The sequence below is a fragment of the Coturnix japonica genome, chromosome 21 (assembly GCF_054131305.1).
Source record: "Coturnix japonica strain WE chromosome 21, WE-NBRP24, whole genome shotgun sequence".
NCBI lineage: Eukaryota > Metazoa > Chordata > Aves > Galliformes > Phasianidae > Coturnix > Coturnix japonica.
The window spans coordinates 11,164,112-11,180,326 of NC_140683.1; the positions used below are offsets into that span (position 1 = coordinate 11,164,112).

At 55.3% G+C, this 16,215-nt stretch overlaps 1 protein-coding gene across 5 annotated transcripts; it reads left to right on the top strand.

The window, feature by feature from the left end:
- Positions 1 to 30: 30 nt before the first annotated feature.
- On the top strand, positions 31 to 16,209 carry TRAF2 (TNF receptor associated factor 2). 5 transcript variants are annotated; one of them, XM_015878696.3, is made up of 11 exons: positions 31 to 236; positions 904 to 1,124; positions 1,632 to 1,710; positions 2,088 to 2,186; positions 6,892 to 7,053; positions 9,035 to 9,109; positions 9,620 to 9,694; positions 10,368 to 10,727; positions 11,520 to 11,697; positions 12,572 to 12,720; positions 13,092 to 16,209. In XM_015878696.3, the coding sequence occupies exons 1-11, from the start codon at positions 219 to 221 to the stop codon at positions 13,308 to 13,310; spliced, it is 1,635 nt and encodes a 544-aa protein (XP_015734182.3). In that variant the 5' UTR covers positions 31 to 218; the 3' UTR covers positions 13,311 to 16,209. The 5 variants fall into 5 exon arrangements, with proteins under 5 accessions (XP_015734182.3, XP_015734183.3, XP_015734184.2 ...); XM_015878698.3 differs by lacking the exon at positions 31 to 236 and adding an exon at positions 607 to 642; XM_015878697.3 differs by lacking the exon at positions 6,892 to 7,053.
- The last annotated feature ends 6 nt before the right edge of the window (positions 16,210 to 16,215 follow it).

Here is a 16,215-nt window from a genome sequence, read left to right on the forward strand (position 1 = left end):
GTCCCGCCGCCCCCGGTTCAGCCCCGCCCCGTGTCCCGGCTCGTTGCCGTGTGTCGGTTCCACGTCCCGTTGTCAGCTCCGCGCTCGTTCCGGGGCTCCGTGATCTCCAGCAGCGCCGAGTCCCGTCACAAATCCCGTCCCGTGACCTCACCGACACGTGGCGCCGCTCGTGGTTCCCATCGCTCCGTGCACAGCTCTCGGTGCCGGTACCCGCGGCCATGGCGCTGTGTGCGCAGGTTCGGGCCGGGCTTTAACCTGGGGACGGAGCGGGGTGAGGGGGCTGAGCCGGGAGGGTCCCGTTGGGCTCCGGGGCGGTGCCTGGTGCCGCGGTACCGGGAGCGCAGAGCCCGGCCCTGGAGCGGGGCTGCCCGGTGCCGTGGGACGCAGGTGCGGATGGATGGGGCTGGGCTGGGGGCGGGGGGTGATTTCAGCGGGGGGGGGGCGGTGTGTCCGTGGGTGTGTCCGTGCCGGGTGTGTCCGCCCCGCCCTCAGCCCGTCGCTCCGTCCCGTTCGTTCCTTTCGGTTCCGTCCCGTTCCGTCCCGTTGCCGGGCGGTGGCGCAGTGCGGGGCGGGCCGCGCTCCACGTGTCCGTCGGGCGGGGCCTGCGCGCGTTTCCGGTGCGGGGCGCGGACGGACGGGCCGGTGAGTGCGGCGCTGCCGGCGGACGGAGCGCGGAGCGGCGGGGGCTCGGGGCGGGACGCGGGGCTGCGGCGGGGCGGGGCGGGACGGGCTGTGCCGGGCTGTGCCCCGTTGGACGCGCTCCGCCCCCCCCGCCCGGCCCGGAGAGTCGCTGCCGCCCTGGAGCGGCCGGTCCGGGCCGCGGGGCCGGGGCGGCGTGTGCGGGTCGGTCCCTGGAGCTGCCGGGTCCGCTCGGTGCTGCCGGTAACGTGCGTTTGTTCGCAGGCTCCGGGTGCGCGGCCGGGACTGTTTGTTCCCATGGCAGCAGCAAATTCGACTCCTCCCGGCTCTCTGGACCTGAACCAGCCCGGGTTTGCGAAGGAGATCCTGGGAACGAAGCTGGAGGTGAAGTACCTGTGCTCCGACTGCAGGAACATATTGAGGCGGCCCTTCCAGGCGCAGTGCGGGCATCGCTACTGCTCATATTGCCTGAAGAAAATTATAAGGTAACTCTCGTGCCTTCCCCTAAAACCAAGACTTAGAAGTAAGTAGAAGCGATGAAGGGCTGGAGGACTGTCATGCTGTCTGAGGGAAGGAGCAGCGTGCAACCCCCGAGGGTCAGCGTCAGGGATGTGTGATGTGTGATGTGTGATGTGTGATGTGTGATGGGTGATGGGTGATGTGTGATGGGTGATGGGTGATGTGTGATGTGTGATGTGTGATGTGCCTTTATTCCTCTGCGGCTTCCCTCAGTTTGTTTCTGGATTGCTGGGTGCCTGATGGTGGGGCACATGGTTCAGAGGAGTTCACTTGGGTTCCCTCAAAGGAGCAATTAGGAGAACAGTGACTCACGGGGTGAATCAAAAGCCCCTCATTGCAGAAATGGGAACCCAAAGTACACCTGAGCAAAGGCTCCGCAGATTGCTTAAAGGATAACAAAATCCTCTCGTGTGGTATTAGAAACCAATCATACCATCAACTGGGTGTTTGACTATTGCTTTTGTGTCTGCTAGTTCTGGACCCCAAAAGTGTGCGAGCTGCATCCAGGAGGGAATATATGAAGAGGGAGTTTCTATTTTGGAAACCAGCTCTGTAAGTAAAAAGAAAAACAAATCCCTGTTGTTAAACTCAGAGTTTTCCTGTAAAACACAGGACTTTGGGGGTCCGTCTGCTCTTTGGAAATGTTCTGTTGAGCAGCGAGAGTTACAATTAACAAGGTGAACTCCCCAGCTTGTCAGATCCAGGTCATGGGAATATAGCAGTGACCTACTTAAGTTCTGTAATAAAGACCTGTTTGCCATTAGCACATCTCTGAGGATGTGGCAACTGTCACGGGGAGGAGTCCTTTCTTCATGTGTTACGTTTGTGTTGAGAATGGTTAATAAGGAACGATGAGGCCGGACCGTGTGTGCCCCCCCAGTGTGTGCCCCCCCAGTGCTCTCTGTGTTCATTCACCTTTTCTGCTGTAGGCTTTCCCAGACAACGCAGCTCGTCGGGAGGTGGAAAGTCTGCCCGCTGTCTGTATCAACGAGGGCTGCACGTGGAAAGGGACTATTAAAGAGTATGAGGTAAATCTCAAAGCAGGACTTTTGGTGTCTGCGCGCTCTTTCTTTCCTCTGCGCTGACAGGGGAGGTCTGGGGGTTTGTTGCTTTCTACTGCAGCTGGTGGTGATGATGGGAGCTTTCACCTCTGTTTTGCTGTAAGCAAAGCCATCAGGGAGCTGCAGAGATCTTATGGGGCTGGGTTTGTGCGTCCTGCTGACAGCATGCGCTGTGCTGAAAGAATTTCAGGTTTGCTTATCATCTCAGGGTCTGAACCCTTCAGTTCCACAACAGGAGCCGCTTGTTCTGCCTGTAAGTGCTTTCTGCCCGAAGAGATGAGGAAACTGTCAAGGAACTGTGCCTTACAGTCAGACTGTTGTGTACTGTGCTGTGTGAACCTGCAGTCTGTTTCTGAGCTGTGAGTCCTGCTTCCAGCTGGCTGCAGGGCCAAGTAGCACCTGCAGAAGGAGGGCAGGGGGGCTGGCTCTCATCTGCAGGCTCAGCACACACCGCTCTGAGCACCTCTGTGCCACCAGGATGTTTTCTGCTTGTCTCTGGAAAGGTTTTCATTTGTCCTTCCTGCTCGTTAATCCAGGCCTTTGGACTTTAGCATGTGTACAGCTAACGTGCTTCATGTGAAGTGTTCTGGGGACTGCAGTGAGCAACTTGCTTCCCTGTGCCTTCCTACAGGTCAGCTCTGCTGTACAGAAAGCATCATTAAATTGTGTTGGCAGCTGGGAGCTGTTTACCCACCCATGAAGTTCTGCTGCTCCTGAAGGATCGTTTTGTCATCCATACCAGAGTGGATGAACCATTACATGGAGGGCCCAAAACAAAGGGAACAAACCTTTCTTCCCCCAACACTATCCCTAGATAAAGGCTGTTGCCTGATTGCTCCCAGGCTGAGATGTGTATCAGGAGGGAGTTTCAGCTTGGTGTGGATTCTCGTGGCAATGCCACTGCAGGAAGAGACAGCGTGGCCATGGGTCACTGCTCAGCTCCTGCCCACAGCTGTGCTGCTGCCCCATCTTCCTGCCTGGAGCTTTCAGCTCCTTTGCACCGGCACAGTCTGCAAGATAAGTTGGTGTAGGATGCTGAATGCTTCTCTTGCTTCGTAACTCTTCTTAGATCTCTAAATTGCATGTGCTGTGGATGCACGTGCCTAGAAAAATCTGCAGTTAAAAGCTTGATGCCAGTACAGCACAGACCGCCAGGGAGCCTCATTGGAGAATGCAGTGTTTTACTGAGATCTGTGATCCAGGCTGTTGTGCTGCTGTGTGTACAGGCCTTGTCCCATACTGTGATTAGTGCTGGTGACCTGTTCCTTATGGCACAGAGGTTTCGTGCCTTCTGCAGTGCTCTGAATGCCAATGCAAGCTTATCTCCATCAGTCTGAACCAAATGAGGTTTGTCAGCAGCTTACCGTGCTCGTGTCAGGGTGCTGTGGCTCAGGCACTACTCTGAACTCCTTCTCCGGGATTAAAGAAGTCCTGACGAGCGGCTCCTGCAGGGCTCAGCACAAGCTGCCTCGTGCCCAAGTCCTCTCAGTGTGGCTGAGAAGCTGCGTGGGGCAGCAGGCCGCCCTGCAGTGGGTCTCCCTTCCCTTGGGTGCACGTTGCGCTACTTTGGGTTCTCGTGCGCAGCTTCCAGAGCTCCTGGAGTGATGATGTGCTGGGAGGCAATGCATGGGGCTGAGGGCTCACCTGGGGGAAGGAGAGATGGTCTGAGTGTTAACTTGGTGCTCTGTGCACGTGTTTGGCTGTCAGCAGTGCCCCACGGGCTCACAGCTGAGCGTGGCGGTGGTGGCACAGCTCAGCTCTGCAGTTTGCCCTCTGCTGTACGGTTTATTGCAGGCAGCAGCGTGAGTAACTGTGTGTAACGTCCTGTGGCAGCGGTGCTCCTGCAATGGAAAGTCCCTCGCTGTGCTATTTCCGACAGGACATGGAAAGTCCCTCCGAGCTAATTCATTGTTTGCTCATTTAAGACTTGTTCAGTGTCGGTACCGAGAGACTGATTTGGCTGCTGTCCACTTAGAAATCACGAGATACCGTCACTTTTGGTTTACTAATGTTATCAGGGTACGAGCAAGTAAAAAATGTTTTGCAGCTGCAGAGCTCTACGAAAAGCAAGGACAGAGTTAATCTCAGTTTTGCTTTCTGTTCAGGGCCCGGGAGTTCACGTCTCACAGGGACAGACAGAACTGAAAGAGTGAAATCTGCTCAGACATGACTTGCAGTTCTGCTTAAAGTTGTGCAAAGTGCACGGAATGTGCAGGCACTCACAACATGCCTGGGTTTATAAGTGCATTTTTGTGACTGTTGGATGCAGTTGTAAATATTTAGTGGTGTTCAGATGAAGTGTTTTGTGGTGGGGCTGGCGGGGGTTTTCCTTTTTATCTGCACCCCCTTTTCAGATCTAGGTTTGGTGATAATCAGTCTGAACGTACACACAGGAAGGCGAGCTGTGGGCAGGAGCCTTTGGGTGCAGGCGGAAAATCTGAGCAGGGGCAGAGAAACTAAAGCTGTCACCTGAAAGCAAAAGGAAGGACTAAGAAAGTCCTGTGGTGTCCAGGAGCTTGGGGGAGCAATGCAAGAGATGCATCCCATTAAAGCCTGTGTAAAAGCCCCGGGAAGCCTCTGTGCACAGCTGTTGTCTTTTTGGGGCAGCACTTCGCTGCCAGCCAGGAATTCCTCAGATTCCAGAGATCAGGCGAGTGCCAGAGCCCCAATCACACACACCCTTCTTTAAAAGATAAAGGGATTCCATCAGCTCTTTGGACAAAACAAAGCGGTTGGGTTTGAGATCCAGCTGCTCACCACAGGTTTGCCTTTTCCATTCTGTGTGATCTGCCCTTCTCCACGTTCCTGTGCAGTTCCTGGCCTTGTGCTGCAGCCACAGCACAGCCTGCCCTCCCCTGCCCGTCCCCTGCCCCAGCAGCGCCTTTGTTGTCTGGTTGGTGTCACTGAGGTTTCAGCCAGGGCTGCTCATGGTGTGTGGATCCAGCTGTGTGTGCTGCTGGAGATGCTGCTTGGAGCAATGCTGTCCGACCTGTTGGCGTGGCTGGGCTGTGCTGAGCAGGGAGCTTGTCTTGGGCAGCACATTTATAGGTTGCTCTGGAAGTAATGCCTCCTTTGTGTTCCCATGGAAACCCCAGTGAAGACAGTGAACACAGTGACGCTGTTTGGTGGAGCGAATTCTCAGCTACAGAATGCTGTTCTTCAACACAGTCACTGCCATTAGCTCTGCATTTCCATCAGTGATGAACAAACCCACAGCTGCTGAGATAACGACTGGCACTGTCACCACTGCTGAAATGCACCACCCTCCCCTCCCTGTGCTCACATCCACTATTTGGTCCCCATCAGCGTTCACAAGCATCAATGTAGGGCACTCGTTGGTATTTTTTCTGCATGGAGGAATTCAGTGCCATATATTTGCTCCATATGCACTCCCATGTCATGCACCATTCTGTCACACTGCCCCTCTGCTGCCATCTGTCACGCAGCAGCAACACGTAATGGGACGTAATGGGACATAATGGGACGTAATGGGATACTGGTGTGAAGGTTCAGCCTCTGCTGCCATCCCACCAACGTCTGTTTCTGGTGCTGTGGGCCAACAGGAGGCAGCACTTGCAGAGCAGCCCCTGTAAGGTACATAATATGGGTAACATAAGTAACAAAACATTTTTATTTGTAATATATTTGTTGTTAAGAGGAGAGCAACAAAACCCTGCTGTGTGCTGGATGTGCTCAGAGGAAGGGAGAGCTGTGCAGAGCCGCGGGCCCTGCAGGCTGCTTGGCGTGGTCAGTGCTGTGTGTGGAGCAGAGCAGGTTGTTCTGCTGGTAGCGCCGGGTGGTGTCAGGGCTGTGCAGCAGTGCTGCATTCAGTGCTGAATTCAGTTGCATGCTGTGGAATGGCAGGGCAGTGTGACAGGGCTGTTCTGAGGCCGTGACCTTGGTCAATACGGGCAGCATCTCTTGGGGCTTTGCCCAGTAGCTGCCTGGGAGCTGGACCCATGGTGTTATCTGTGTTTGCAGTTCCTTTGAACCTCCCTGCTTATCGAGCAGCATTTCACCACGAGTCGCAAGAGCCCCAGTGCCAGCCAGTCCCCTTCCAGCTGTTTCTCCTCTGCAAGTTTTCCTTCCTCTTACCTGCTCTCTCCCTGCTGCCGCCCCCTTTGGCTCTGTGCATGTCTTTGCCTGTTGTTTCCATGCTCAGAGCGCTTTCCTGGAGCAAACTGTGCCTGTGTGATGCTGCGTGGAGCACTGCGGGGTGCAGCCCAGCCTGCACTGTGTGCAGAGAACCAGGGCTCACAGCAGAGTGCTGCTGGCTGTTCTCAGCTGCCACATCCCCATTATTGTGTCTTGCTGATGGATTTTCCAGTGCAGTTGAGAAGCACCCATAGAACAGATGTGCATTTGTGCCATGTTTGGAGCAGGGCAGCTGGGGGCAAGGACACATCCTGTTCCACCGCTGTGACGTGGGGTGCAGCAGTTCAAGCCAAGTTCAGCAGAGCTTTTGAGACCTGGAGCAGCAATCGGATTAAACTGCAGTTTTCCCTTTTGTCTCATTTACGCAGGCCCGGCAGAGCAGCTCCTGGCATTCCTTAGCAGATGATCATTCCAGCTCCAGGGATCAGCTGCTGTTGCTAAACCCGGCTTCTCTGCCTGTGTGTGTGTCTGCTTTTCTGTCTGGCTGTACTGAACTGTGCTGCTCTCCCTGTCACAGAGCTGCCATGAGGGGAACTGCCCATTCCTGCTGATTGAGTGCAAGGCGTGCAGGGGTGTGATCCCTCTGAATGAGAAGCAGCGCCACTCTGAGCGGGAGTGCCCCGAGAGAACCCTCAACTGCAAATACTGCAAATCACTTTTCTACTTCCCTGACATTAAGGTACGAGAGTTCCATCCTGCGCATTGCGGGACCTGGAGGTGAAGGGAGGAGTGCCGGGTGCCTGCGCTGCGGCCCGTTGTGCTGTGCTGCAGTGGTTGCCCATGAGTGTGGGGCTGTTCTGACCCCAGAATCTGCTGGAAGGCTGCTTATGGGAACACTTTGTTTTTAGGGCTGTCGGTGTGTGAGATCAGCCGGTGGCTTTGGTGCTGCTGAGTGGGCAGGAGATGTTGCTGTGGAGGCTGAGCTCTGCCCATGTTTGTTCTTCTCCTGCTGCAGGCAGGTGCTGAGGTAGCAGGGGACGGTCTGAGTTGAGCTGTGCTCTTCCAGCTCTGCTCCAGTTCCTTTATTGCTGTCTCCTCCCCCCATCTAACTTTGACCAGGTTCACAGCAGGAGGGTGACCTGCTCTTACCTGGCACAGTGGCATCAATAGCTTTCCAATGCTGCTGGTGGCTGGTGCTGGGCATCAGAGCTGCCCGTCTGTGCAGCTGTGGGTTTGGGAGGGCTCTGGCAGGAGCATTGCCTCATCCCTGCGTGGTGGAGTGCTGCAGATCAGGCAGTGCCTGCCCCAGCTGCTGGGCAGGGTGGGTTTTGGCAGACAGCATTCCTGCACGAATGGCACCCACACAGAGTGGGCAGGGGCAGCAGTCGGGGTTATGGAGGAGCTCCACGTTGTTAATGTTAAAATGTCCCGTGAACGTTTTGGGTCTGTGCTGGTTGGACTCGTGTTGCTGAGCGGCACTTGGAGCCGTGCAGGGCTGTTCTGCAGCGCTCTGGCTGTGAGCTGGGCACCCATCTCAGGGCTGTGTGTTGTGGGGAGCTGCCAGCACAGAGAGGAGCGCTGTGAGCTGGGAGGCTGCCAACAACCAGGTGTGATTTCACTCATCACAGCTGGTGCAGGAGAAGTGCAAAGTCCCCTCTTTCAAGAGGCTCTACCTGCAATGGCTCCTGCTTCAACCAGAGCACGGCGTCTGCTGCTGTGCCGCTGTTCTGTGTGTGGTGGGGAAGGTGTTGTCTGGTGCTGTAGAACCAGAGAGCAGGAGCAGCTGGAGGGAAGGGCTCAGCCCTTGTGCAGGCTGCCCCTGCCCGAGGGGACCGGGAGCTGCTCAGGGGCCTTTTGCTCTGCCTGCTCATCTCAAGTATGAAAAGGAGCGAGTTCCCAGCACGCCAAACCTGAGCCACTGGTGGGTTTCACTCTCCAGTTTGTGATGTGGGGAGAGAACAGCTCACACGTGTCCCCCCTCCGGAGGCGGTGACTTGTTTTAATACAGATAAATGTGAGCAGGTTTCAAGGCATCTGGTTTCAGAAAGCTGCTCTGTAAATATGTCATTATTATTTTCTTCTGTACCAGCAGAAGGGTGTTGTTAAACACGCTTCTATTCTAGTCTCAATTTTGATCTGCCTATTAATGGAATTTGCAGTGGTGTATTTAAGCTCATGGTAACCTCGGACAGAAAAGCAAGAGGTGATTTCTGGATCCCTCATTACAGAAGCCGAGTATTGTTTGTTTCAGTGGTTGGTGCACAAGGAGATGTGTCTGAGCTGTGTGGAAGCGGCTCAGGGCCCAGCAGTGCCCGCTGAGCAGTGTGTGCTGCAGGCAGAGCGTGGAGCTGCTGTGATCCCTGTCACAACGTGGCAGATCTGGGGCGCTTTGAAATGATTTTCAGCCAGAAAGCTGAAAAATGCTTTTCTGCTGAACTGATCACAAAGAACGACAGCCCTGACCTTGCTGCAGTGCTGCCCCAACGCGCCTTTTCCTGGCAAAGCCATGCATGGAGCTTCCCTTGGTTATTCATCAATGCTGTAATCTGACTATTGTTATTTTCTTATTTTAAAATATGTTTTAATAGCAGCTCTTTAAATCAAGGCTGAGGCTTGGATGGCTGCATACACACCCGAAGTGCTGGCAGCCCGGAGGTCACAGAACTGAGCCGGTGCGAATTGTTCTGAGCACACCAAAGCTTCTGTCTGTTCTTTTCCAGGCTCACGATGAAGTCTGCCCAAAATTCCCATTGACTTGTGATGGCTGCGGGAAGAAGAAGATCCCCAGAGAGAAGGTATGAGGCTGCCAGGGAGCACAGGGCTGGGCTGAGCTGAGACCGTCCCGGAGCAGAGTGGGACTGAGCAAACCAGGACTGCACCCAGAAGCTTTTCTAAAGGCGGTTTAAAAACCACTTTGACATCTGTTGCAGCAGATGTGGGTGTGCACTGTGCTGATCACAACAGACCACTGATACCTGATGGTGGGAGGCATGGCAGAAACAGGATGGCAGCGTGCCAGTGCTGCTTGGCACTGATCGAATGCTGTGTGGGAATCCAAGCCAGTCATCTCAGAGGCTGGTGGGTTATTAGCACTGCCCTGCAGAGCTCCAGCCTTGGCCCCCATGGCCCCCATGGTTCAGGGCAGCTGCCAGCTGTGAGCAGGCTGAGGTGCGGCGCAGCTGCCAGCCATTAGTGTTGGTTTGAGGCTGTTCTTCACTTTGTCTTTGGGTTCCCAGACCTCAGTGAGCTGGAGAGGGAGCGACCTGCGTGACATAAGACCCATGTAACATTCTCTTCTGTTCTAGTTTCAGGACCACGTGAAGAATTGTGGCAAATGTAAAGTGCCTTGCAGATTCGAGGTTGTCGGCTGTGCTGAGATGGTAAGGGTTATCTGCTCGTCTGTCTTGTTTTCGGTTCCAGTGTAAGCTGTGACCTGCAGCTGGCTGTAGCCCAACCTGGTGCTCTGCTATTTCGTCAGAGTGGTGTTTTATAAATGCCACTTTGCATTATCTCCTGCACAGATTTTGGGTACCAGAGAATGAGTGATGCAGAAGGACATTGTGAGAACTGCACCAAATGCTTTGGGGCTCCAGGTGGTTGTGGTGCCGACAGTGTCAGCATGGACCTGAGCATCCCACAGCTTGTTCCACTGCTAGAGCTGGGGCAGGGCAGTACGTCTCCATGTGACGTGGGTTTCTCAGCTCTGACTGGTGATGTTGGTGTAAATCCCTTCTCAGGAGGATTACGTGAGGCTTTGCCCATTGGTGCTGCTAAGTCAGTCTGACAGAGCCCTTTGCAACAGACTGGAGGAGGGCAGAGTAGAACAGTGTGTGCAGCTGAGGGAATGTTAAGCCTCCATCACAGGGTATGATCACAGCTTTTCTGTGATAAAACAAAAACACCAACAAAATTCACATTTTTTAAACTGCTTTTCTTTGATTTTTTTCCCCCTTCATAATTTGAAGCTAACATTGTAGCCTCAAGAGGAGGCCATGTTTCTGTGGATGGTGGCAGCTTGAGCTTCCTGAATGGGATTTATTTCTCTTCATGTAGGTGGAAAATGAAAAGCTACCAGAACACGAAAGCAAGTGCCTGGCAGAGCATCTGTACATGCTGCTGAGTTTTGTGCTCAGCCTCAAGAGTGGATCCGGAGACCTGAAGCACCTTCCTGCCCTTCCCTCGTCACAGAGCAGCTCCCCACTGCTGGCAGCAAACTCCCTTTGCCCAGAGTCAGAGCTCTTCAAGTCCCTGGAGCTCTTGGGAAGGTGTGATGCTCTGGAGAAGAAAACTGTGACCTTTGAGAACATTGTCTGCGTGCTCAATAGGGAGGTAGAAAGGGTATCTCTGACAGCTGAAGCGTACAGCCGGCAGCATCGCTTAGACCAGGAGCAGATCGAGACGCTGAGTAACAAGGTGTGTAGTGCCTGCCCTGGGTTCCCCGTGCTCTGAGCCTTCTGTCAGCTTCCTTCCCCTGCTGTTAGCAAAGCTCCACCTGCATCCACTCCTGTCTCCGTAAATCTGAAGGTAGCACTCAGATGCCATTTGTGACTGTGCCCAACCTTGAGAGCTTCCTGGAACAGATGGAAAATGAATTGACCTAAAGCAAATGCTTTAGGGTTTCTGTTAGTAATGAAGTGATGCACTGAGATGTTGTTAGGTGGAGTCCTCCAACTGGAGATGGAGGAGCCGGCGTTGCACTGAATCTCTTTGCATTCCCAGCCACTCATTGGAGAAGTGTGATGGTGGGGGCTCAGCCTGGAGGGAAGGAGCTCTCCCAGCTCTGTGTTCCGGCACAGTGCCCTTATGTCTTGGGGCCTGGGAATTGTGCACTTTGTAGTTGCTGTGCTCTCTCAGTGTGGGATCTGCCAATACAGATGTAACCCTGCAGCCTCACAGCAATGAACTGGGTTGGCTGTGTATGGGGCCTTCTGTTTCTCAATCTACTTTTGTCAGAAAAGTGACTTATTTTTCCCCCAACCTCATCCCTGTTCTGTAACACAATGAAAGTGCTCCTGGAGAGAGGCTTTCCATTCATGGCAGGAAGGTTTCCAGCTCAGGCACTGAGTTGTATTAGTGTGTGTTCTGCAGAAGGATGTGGTTCCAAAGGAGGTTGTTGTGGGTTGCTGTACATTCCTGCGTTTCTTCCCCTGGCCCTTTGCTCACTGCAGCGTCTGACCAGGCTGTGCCCTCTGTCCCACTGAGCAGGTTCGGCAGCTGGAAAGGAGCATTGGGCTCAAGGACTTGGCCATGGCTGAGATGGAGGAGAAGATCCGCAACATGGAAGCTTCCACCTACGACGGTGTTTTCATCTGGAAGATAACAGAGTTTGCCAGGAAGCGCCAGGAGGCGATCACAGGCCGCTCTCCTGCCATCTTCTCTCCAGGTTATTGCCCCAAAATGGATAAAGCCTTTTTGTGCCTCATCTGGCTGTGGGGTTTGTAACGATGACCTTGGCATGTGGAATGTGTGGCTGCTCTGCTGTGCTTCTGGTCTTCCGTCTTTCCCGGGGAAATCTTCTAGTTTGTTTTGTATTCATAAGAAGCATTGGGCTGAATGAAGGAGCTGTGCTGGTGGAGGCGCTTTCTGCCTTGTAGAAGACATTGTAATTTCTCAGTGGAAAATGCAGCTCTCTTAGTTCGGGAATTGCCCTTCGGGGCATTTTCTGAAACTGGCCAGAGCTGCATGTGAGCTGGGGGCGTAAATGCTGCGCTGCTTCCTGGTGTAATGAAAAACCAGATTGTTGCTGGGCCAGGAGATAAAAGGGGCATGTTTAAAACTATTTTTAACCGTTCCCTGGGGGTGAGGGCTGTCTGGAGTCCTTTTGCTTATGAAACCTGAAGGCAAAAAGGATTACTCCATCTTGAGGGGAACTAAACTGCCACTGAAGCTGTGCATGCAATTGGCATTTCCTTCTAAAAGTCAGTGACAGCTGTGGAAAACCCCTGGTCTCTGTCCTGTTCTACAAGGGCGTCACTTCCTTCCTTCTCAGAGCAGCTGAGTCGGGTTCAGATCTGTTTTGTTTGGCTCAGAGCTGAGACCTTAACCCCTGCGCCCTGCCCAGCACTCACAGTTTCTTGACCTCAGCACCTCCTGAGGCTGCAGTGTTTGGTTAGAGCTGTGTTGGTGACCCCCCCCCCCCAACAGCCCTGTAAAACCTCAGCCTGGTTTCTTCTGAGGTCCCAGCTGTATTGTCTTCACAGGACACTTGGTGCCAGGCTTTGCACTTGCTGACCCGCGCTGTGTTTGTTTGTTAACAGCTTTCTACACAAGCAAGTACGGCTACAAGATGTGTCTGCGGGTTTACCTGAACGGGGACGGCACCGGGCGTGGGACCCACCTGTCCCTGTTCTTCGTGGTGATGAAAGGACCCAACGACGCGCTCCTGCGCTGGCCCTTCAACCAGAAGGTGAGTTTGGGTGGGAGCCCCCAGCCATCAGCTGCTCCAGGGCTGGAAGCATCCCGTCCTGCAGGCGGGGTGTGGGGATGGGAACTGCCGCAGTTTTGGTGTGATGGGAGCTCCCTGGGACGTACGGAGGTATTTGTGTGGGAGGCAGGAGCTCTGTGTCTGCTGTAGGATTCTCAGTTTGTGATTGTTCTGCCACCTCGTGGTGCCCAGTGATGAGGGCTGATGTTCTGTGCTCCCCTGGCTGCGGGTGGCTCTGATCCATAGAAGCTCATTGTTACATTTGGATGAATGTGCTTCACAGCCACAGTGAGCGCGATGGGTTCCTCTGTGCTCTTCCTTCAGCTGCTCTTGTGTTCTCACACCTCCCACAGGTGACCCTGATGCTCTTGGATCAGAACAACCGGGAGCACATCATTGATGCGTTCCGACCTGACGTGACCTCCTCCTCCTTCCAGCGCCCGGTCACGGAGATGAACATTGCCAGCGGCTGCCCACTGTTCTGCCCCGTCTCCGTGATGGAAGCCAAGAACTCCTACGTCCGTGATGACGCCATCTTCATTAAAGCCATCGTCGACCTCTCAGGCCTTTAACCCTCAGCACAGAGCAGGGAACGCAGAGCCGGCCCCCGGGCACTGCCCTGCAGGAAGGTCTCGGAGCAAGGAGGGGTGGAAGCGTGGACCTGGCCCTTCCCAAAAGGGGCCTTCTCAGTGCTGAATGGAAACGCGGTGTCTGATGGGAGCCCTCTTCCCCAGCGTCAGAGGGACCTTTCTGGAGAAGACGTTGGGGTGGACATTGCAGGCTGATGGAGCAGGGATTCCTGCAAGGACTTGGATGTCTGAACCGCCCTGCTCCAGTTTCCTGGGGGCGGTGAGCACAGCTCGCCCAGCTGCTTCAGCGTGTGGCCTTGGAGCCTTGTAGTGAGCAGGGCTTTGTCCTGCCCCAGCACTGCGGGCTGCTCTGTGTGCTGGGAGCAGGGCTGTCCCGAGGAGCACTGCCAGCCTGGGCCATGTGGAGCTTTGGAGCTGGGAAGCTGCAGTGCTGTGCTGTGCAGTGCAGTGCTGTGCAGTGCTGTGCAGTGCTGTGCTGTGCAGTGCTGTGCAGTGCTGTGCAGTGCTGTGCTGTGCAGTGCTGTGCAGTGCTGTGCAGTGCTGTGCTGTGCAGTGCAGTGCTTTGCTGTGCTGTGCTGTGCTGTGCAGTGCAGTGCAGTGCAGTGCAGTGCTTTGCTGTGCTGTGTGCAGGAGCTGCCTGCTGTGCTGCAGGCCTGCTGCCTCTGCTGTCTGCACAAGGTGGCACAGGGGAGCCCTGTGTCCCTGTGGCTGCATTTTTGGTCAGGTTTGCTCAGGGCAGGTTGGGCTGCAGCACTGGCAGCCTGGGACGTATGGGGCCACAGCAGGGCTGCCTGTGGGGGAAGACAGAAATGTCTGTCACCTGAAACCTGGTCTCACGTAGGGGTCTGCGTAGCCAGAGCAGCTGGCTCCAGCAGTGCTGGGAGAACAGTGGCTGGAAGGAGGCCTGAGATGTGAATTAACCCTGGTCAAGGGATGGTTGCAGCACTGTGGGCACCCCAACATGCCCCAGACCCACCGTGCCCTGCTCTCCAGCATCACTTGGTGGGCCCTCCCTGGTCCCTGAGCTCCTCAAGCCCAGCCCTCATCATCCTGGAGAGCCTTTGGTACCAGGGCTGGAGCAGTCCCCGAGGGAAGCTTGCTTTCGCCCTTGCTGTTTCTGGATTGCTTGCACTGCGCCCTCTTGGGCAAGTGCCCTGCACCTGTACCCGAGAAGGTCTCTATTTCGTGGAGAAAAGCCTGCTGTCACATCCCTCCATCGCGGCCCGTGTGTCCCTCTGGAGTTGTTTTGTGGTGGCCACGTGTAACACCAGACTGGCCACTGGCCGCGCTGGCCCCTCACATCTTGCTTACTTTCCTCCTTGTGCTTTTCCTCCCCCATCCCACTGCCCCAAGAGCTGTGGGACTGGTGAGCTGGGAGGGCTGAGCCCGTACCCCTGCCCGGGTCCTCTCCAGCCCCAGCACTGCTCCTTTGCCCTGGAGGACAGGCAGAGAGGCTGCTGCTGCTGGTTGGAGAGCGGTGACCCCCCCTCACACACACCCCCCTCAGTGCTCAGGGCTGCAATTTCTGCCTCTGTGAGGGGAGCGCATCTCCCTCGGTTCGGGGCAGCAATTGCTGCCACCAGCCCTGTGGGTGCTGTGCTGCTGTGGGTGCTGTGCTGCTGTGGGTGCTGTGCTGCTGTGCTGCTGTGCTGCTGTGTGCTCCGTGGAGGAGCCCCTGAGCTCCACAGCCCCTGCCTGAAACACAGCGAGAGCAGCTGGGACTTACAAGTGAAAGATGACCCCAGGCTGCTCTGCATCTGCTGCAGGCACGTATTGAAGCCTGGTGAGGGGCTGGAGCTGTGCCCACAGCGTCCCCTCTCCCTCGGAGCGGCACTGGGTGCTGTGTGGGTCCTGTGCCCAGTTCCTTGCTGCAGTCCAACTTTGTGCAAAGGCGAAGGCTGCAGCTCGGCTGGGGGCTGTGCATTCTTCCCTGTCTGGGATGGCTGTGGAGTGGGGCTGGGATGCTCCTTGCTGCTTGCACCTGCCTGCAGCCTTGCTGCTTTGCGCAGACCCTCTGTGCCAGCCTGTCTCCAGGGCTCTGCTGGGCCCAGCAGTTCCACTTCACCTCAGTGCCTTAGGAGGGAACACAGCCTGGCAAAAGGTGGGTTCTGTTCTGCAGCCCATTCTGTGGAAGCAGTTGCCAAGGAGGGACCCTGGCTGATGTCTGCCCTGAGTGGGTGTCAGCTCCGCTAGTTTAGAATTGGGAATGGTGTCCTGGGGGGGATGAGTCCTCTTCTGTCTTTTGAGCATCCCGTGGCTGAGGGTTAATGGCAGTGTGTGCTCCTTGTTCCTTGTGGCTGCACACTGCAGGGTGGGTGAGTTGCTCCCCTGGACGCAGCGCTGAAGCTGTGCTGTAAGATGGACATTTGGCACAAAGCACAGCAAAGTGTTTCTTTTTTTCCCCCTTTGTTCCTTGATTTCCCCCATCTGACCACAGCTACGAGGGAACACCCACCTCAGCCTGTCACTGTGAGGGAGCTTTTCCTTGAGGATGGTGTGTGGTGAAAAACTCTAATAAAAGCAGCGTGAGGAGCTGCTGTGCTGTGTAACTCACAGGCTCCGTCACTGCGTGGGGCTGAAGAGGCAGTGCTGGGCCAGGACAGCAGCAGGGCTGTGCTTGGTCTCCTGCTGCCACACTGCAGTCCTCACACTCTGCCCCATGCCCAGGGCTGGGGCCGTGCCCCTGTGGGGTGAGCTGCCCCCCAGCTCAGCTGCTTTCCTGCAGGCAGGGCAAGGAAGGACACCAAGGCAGCACTGCCCAGATCCCGTCCTGCAGCTTCTTCTGCAAGGGCTGCAGCACGTAGAGCAATACTGAACTTCTGGCTTCAGTTTTGCTTCTGTAGAAAAAATAGTACTAAGAAAAACAAACTTACATTGCCAAGATGCT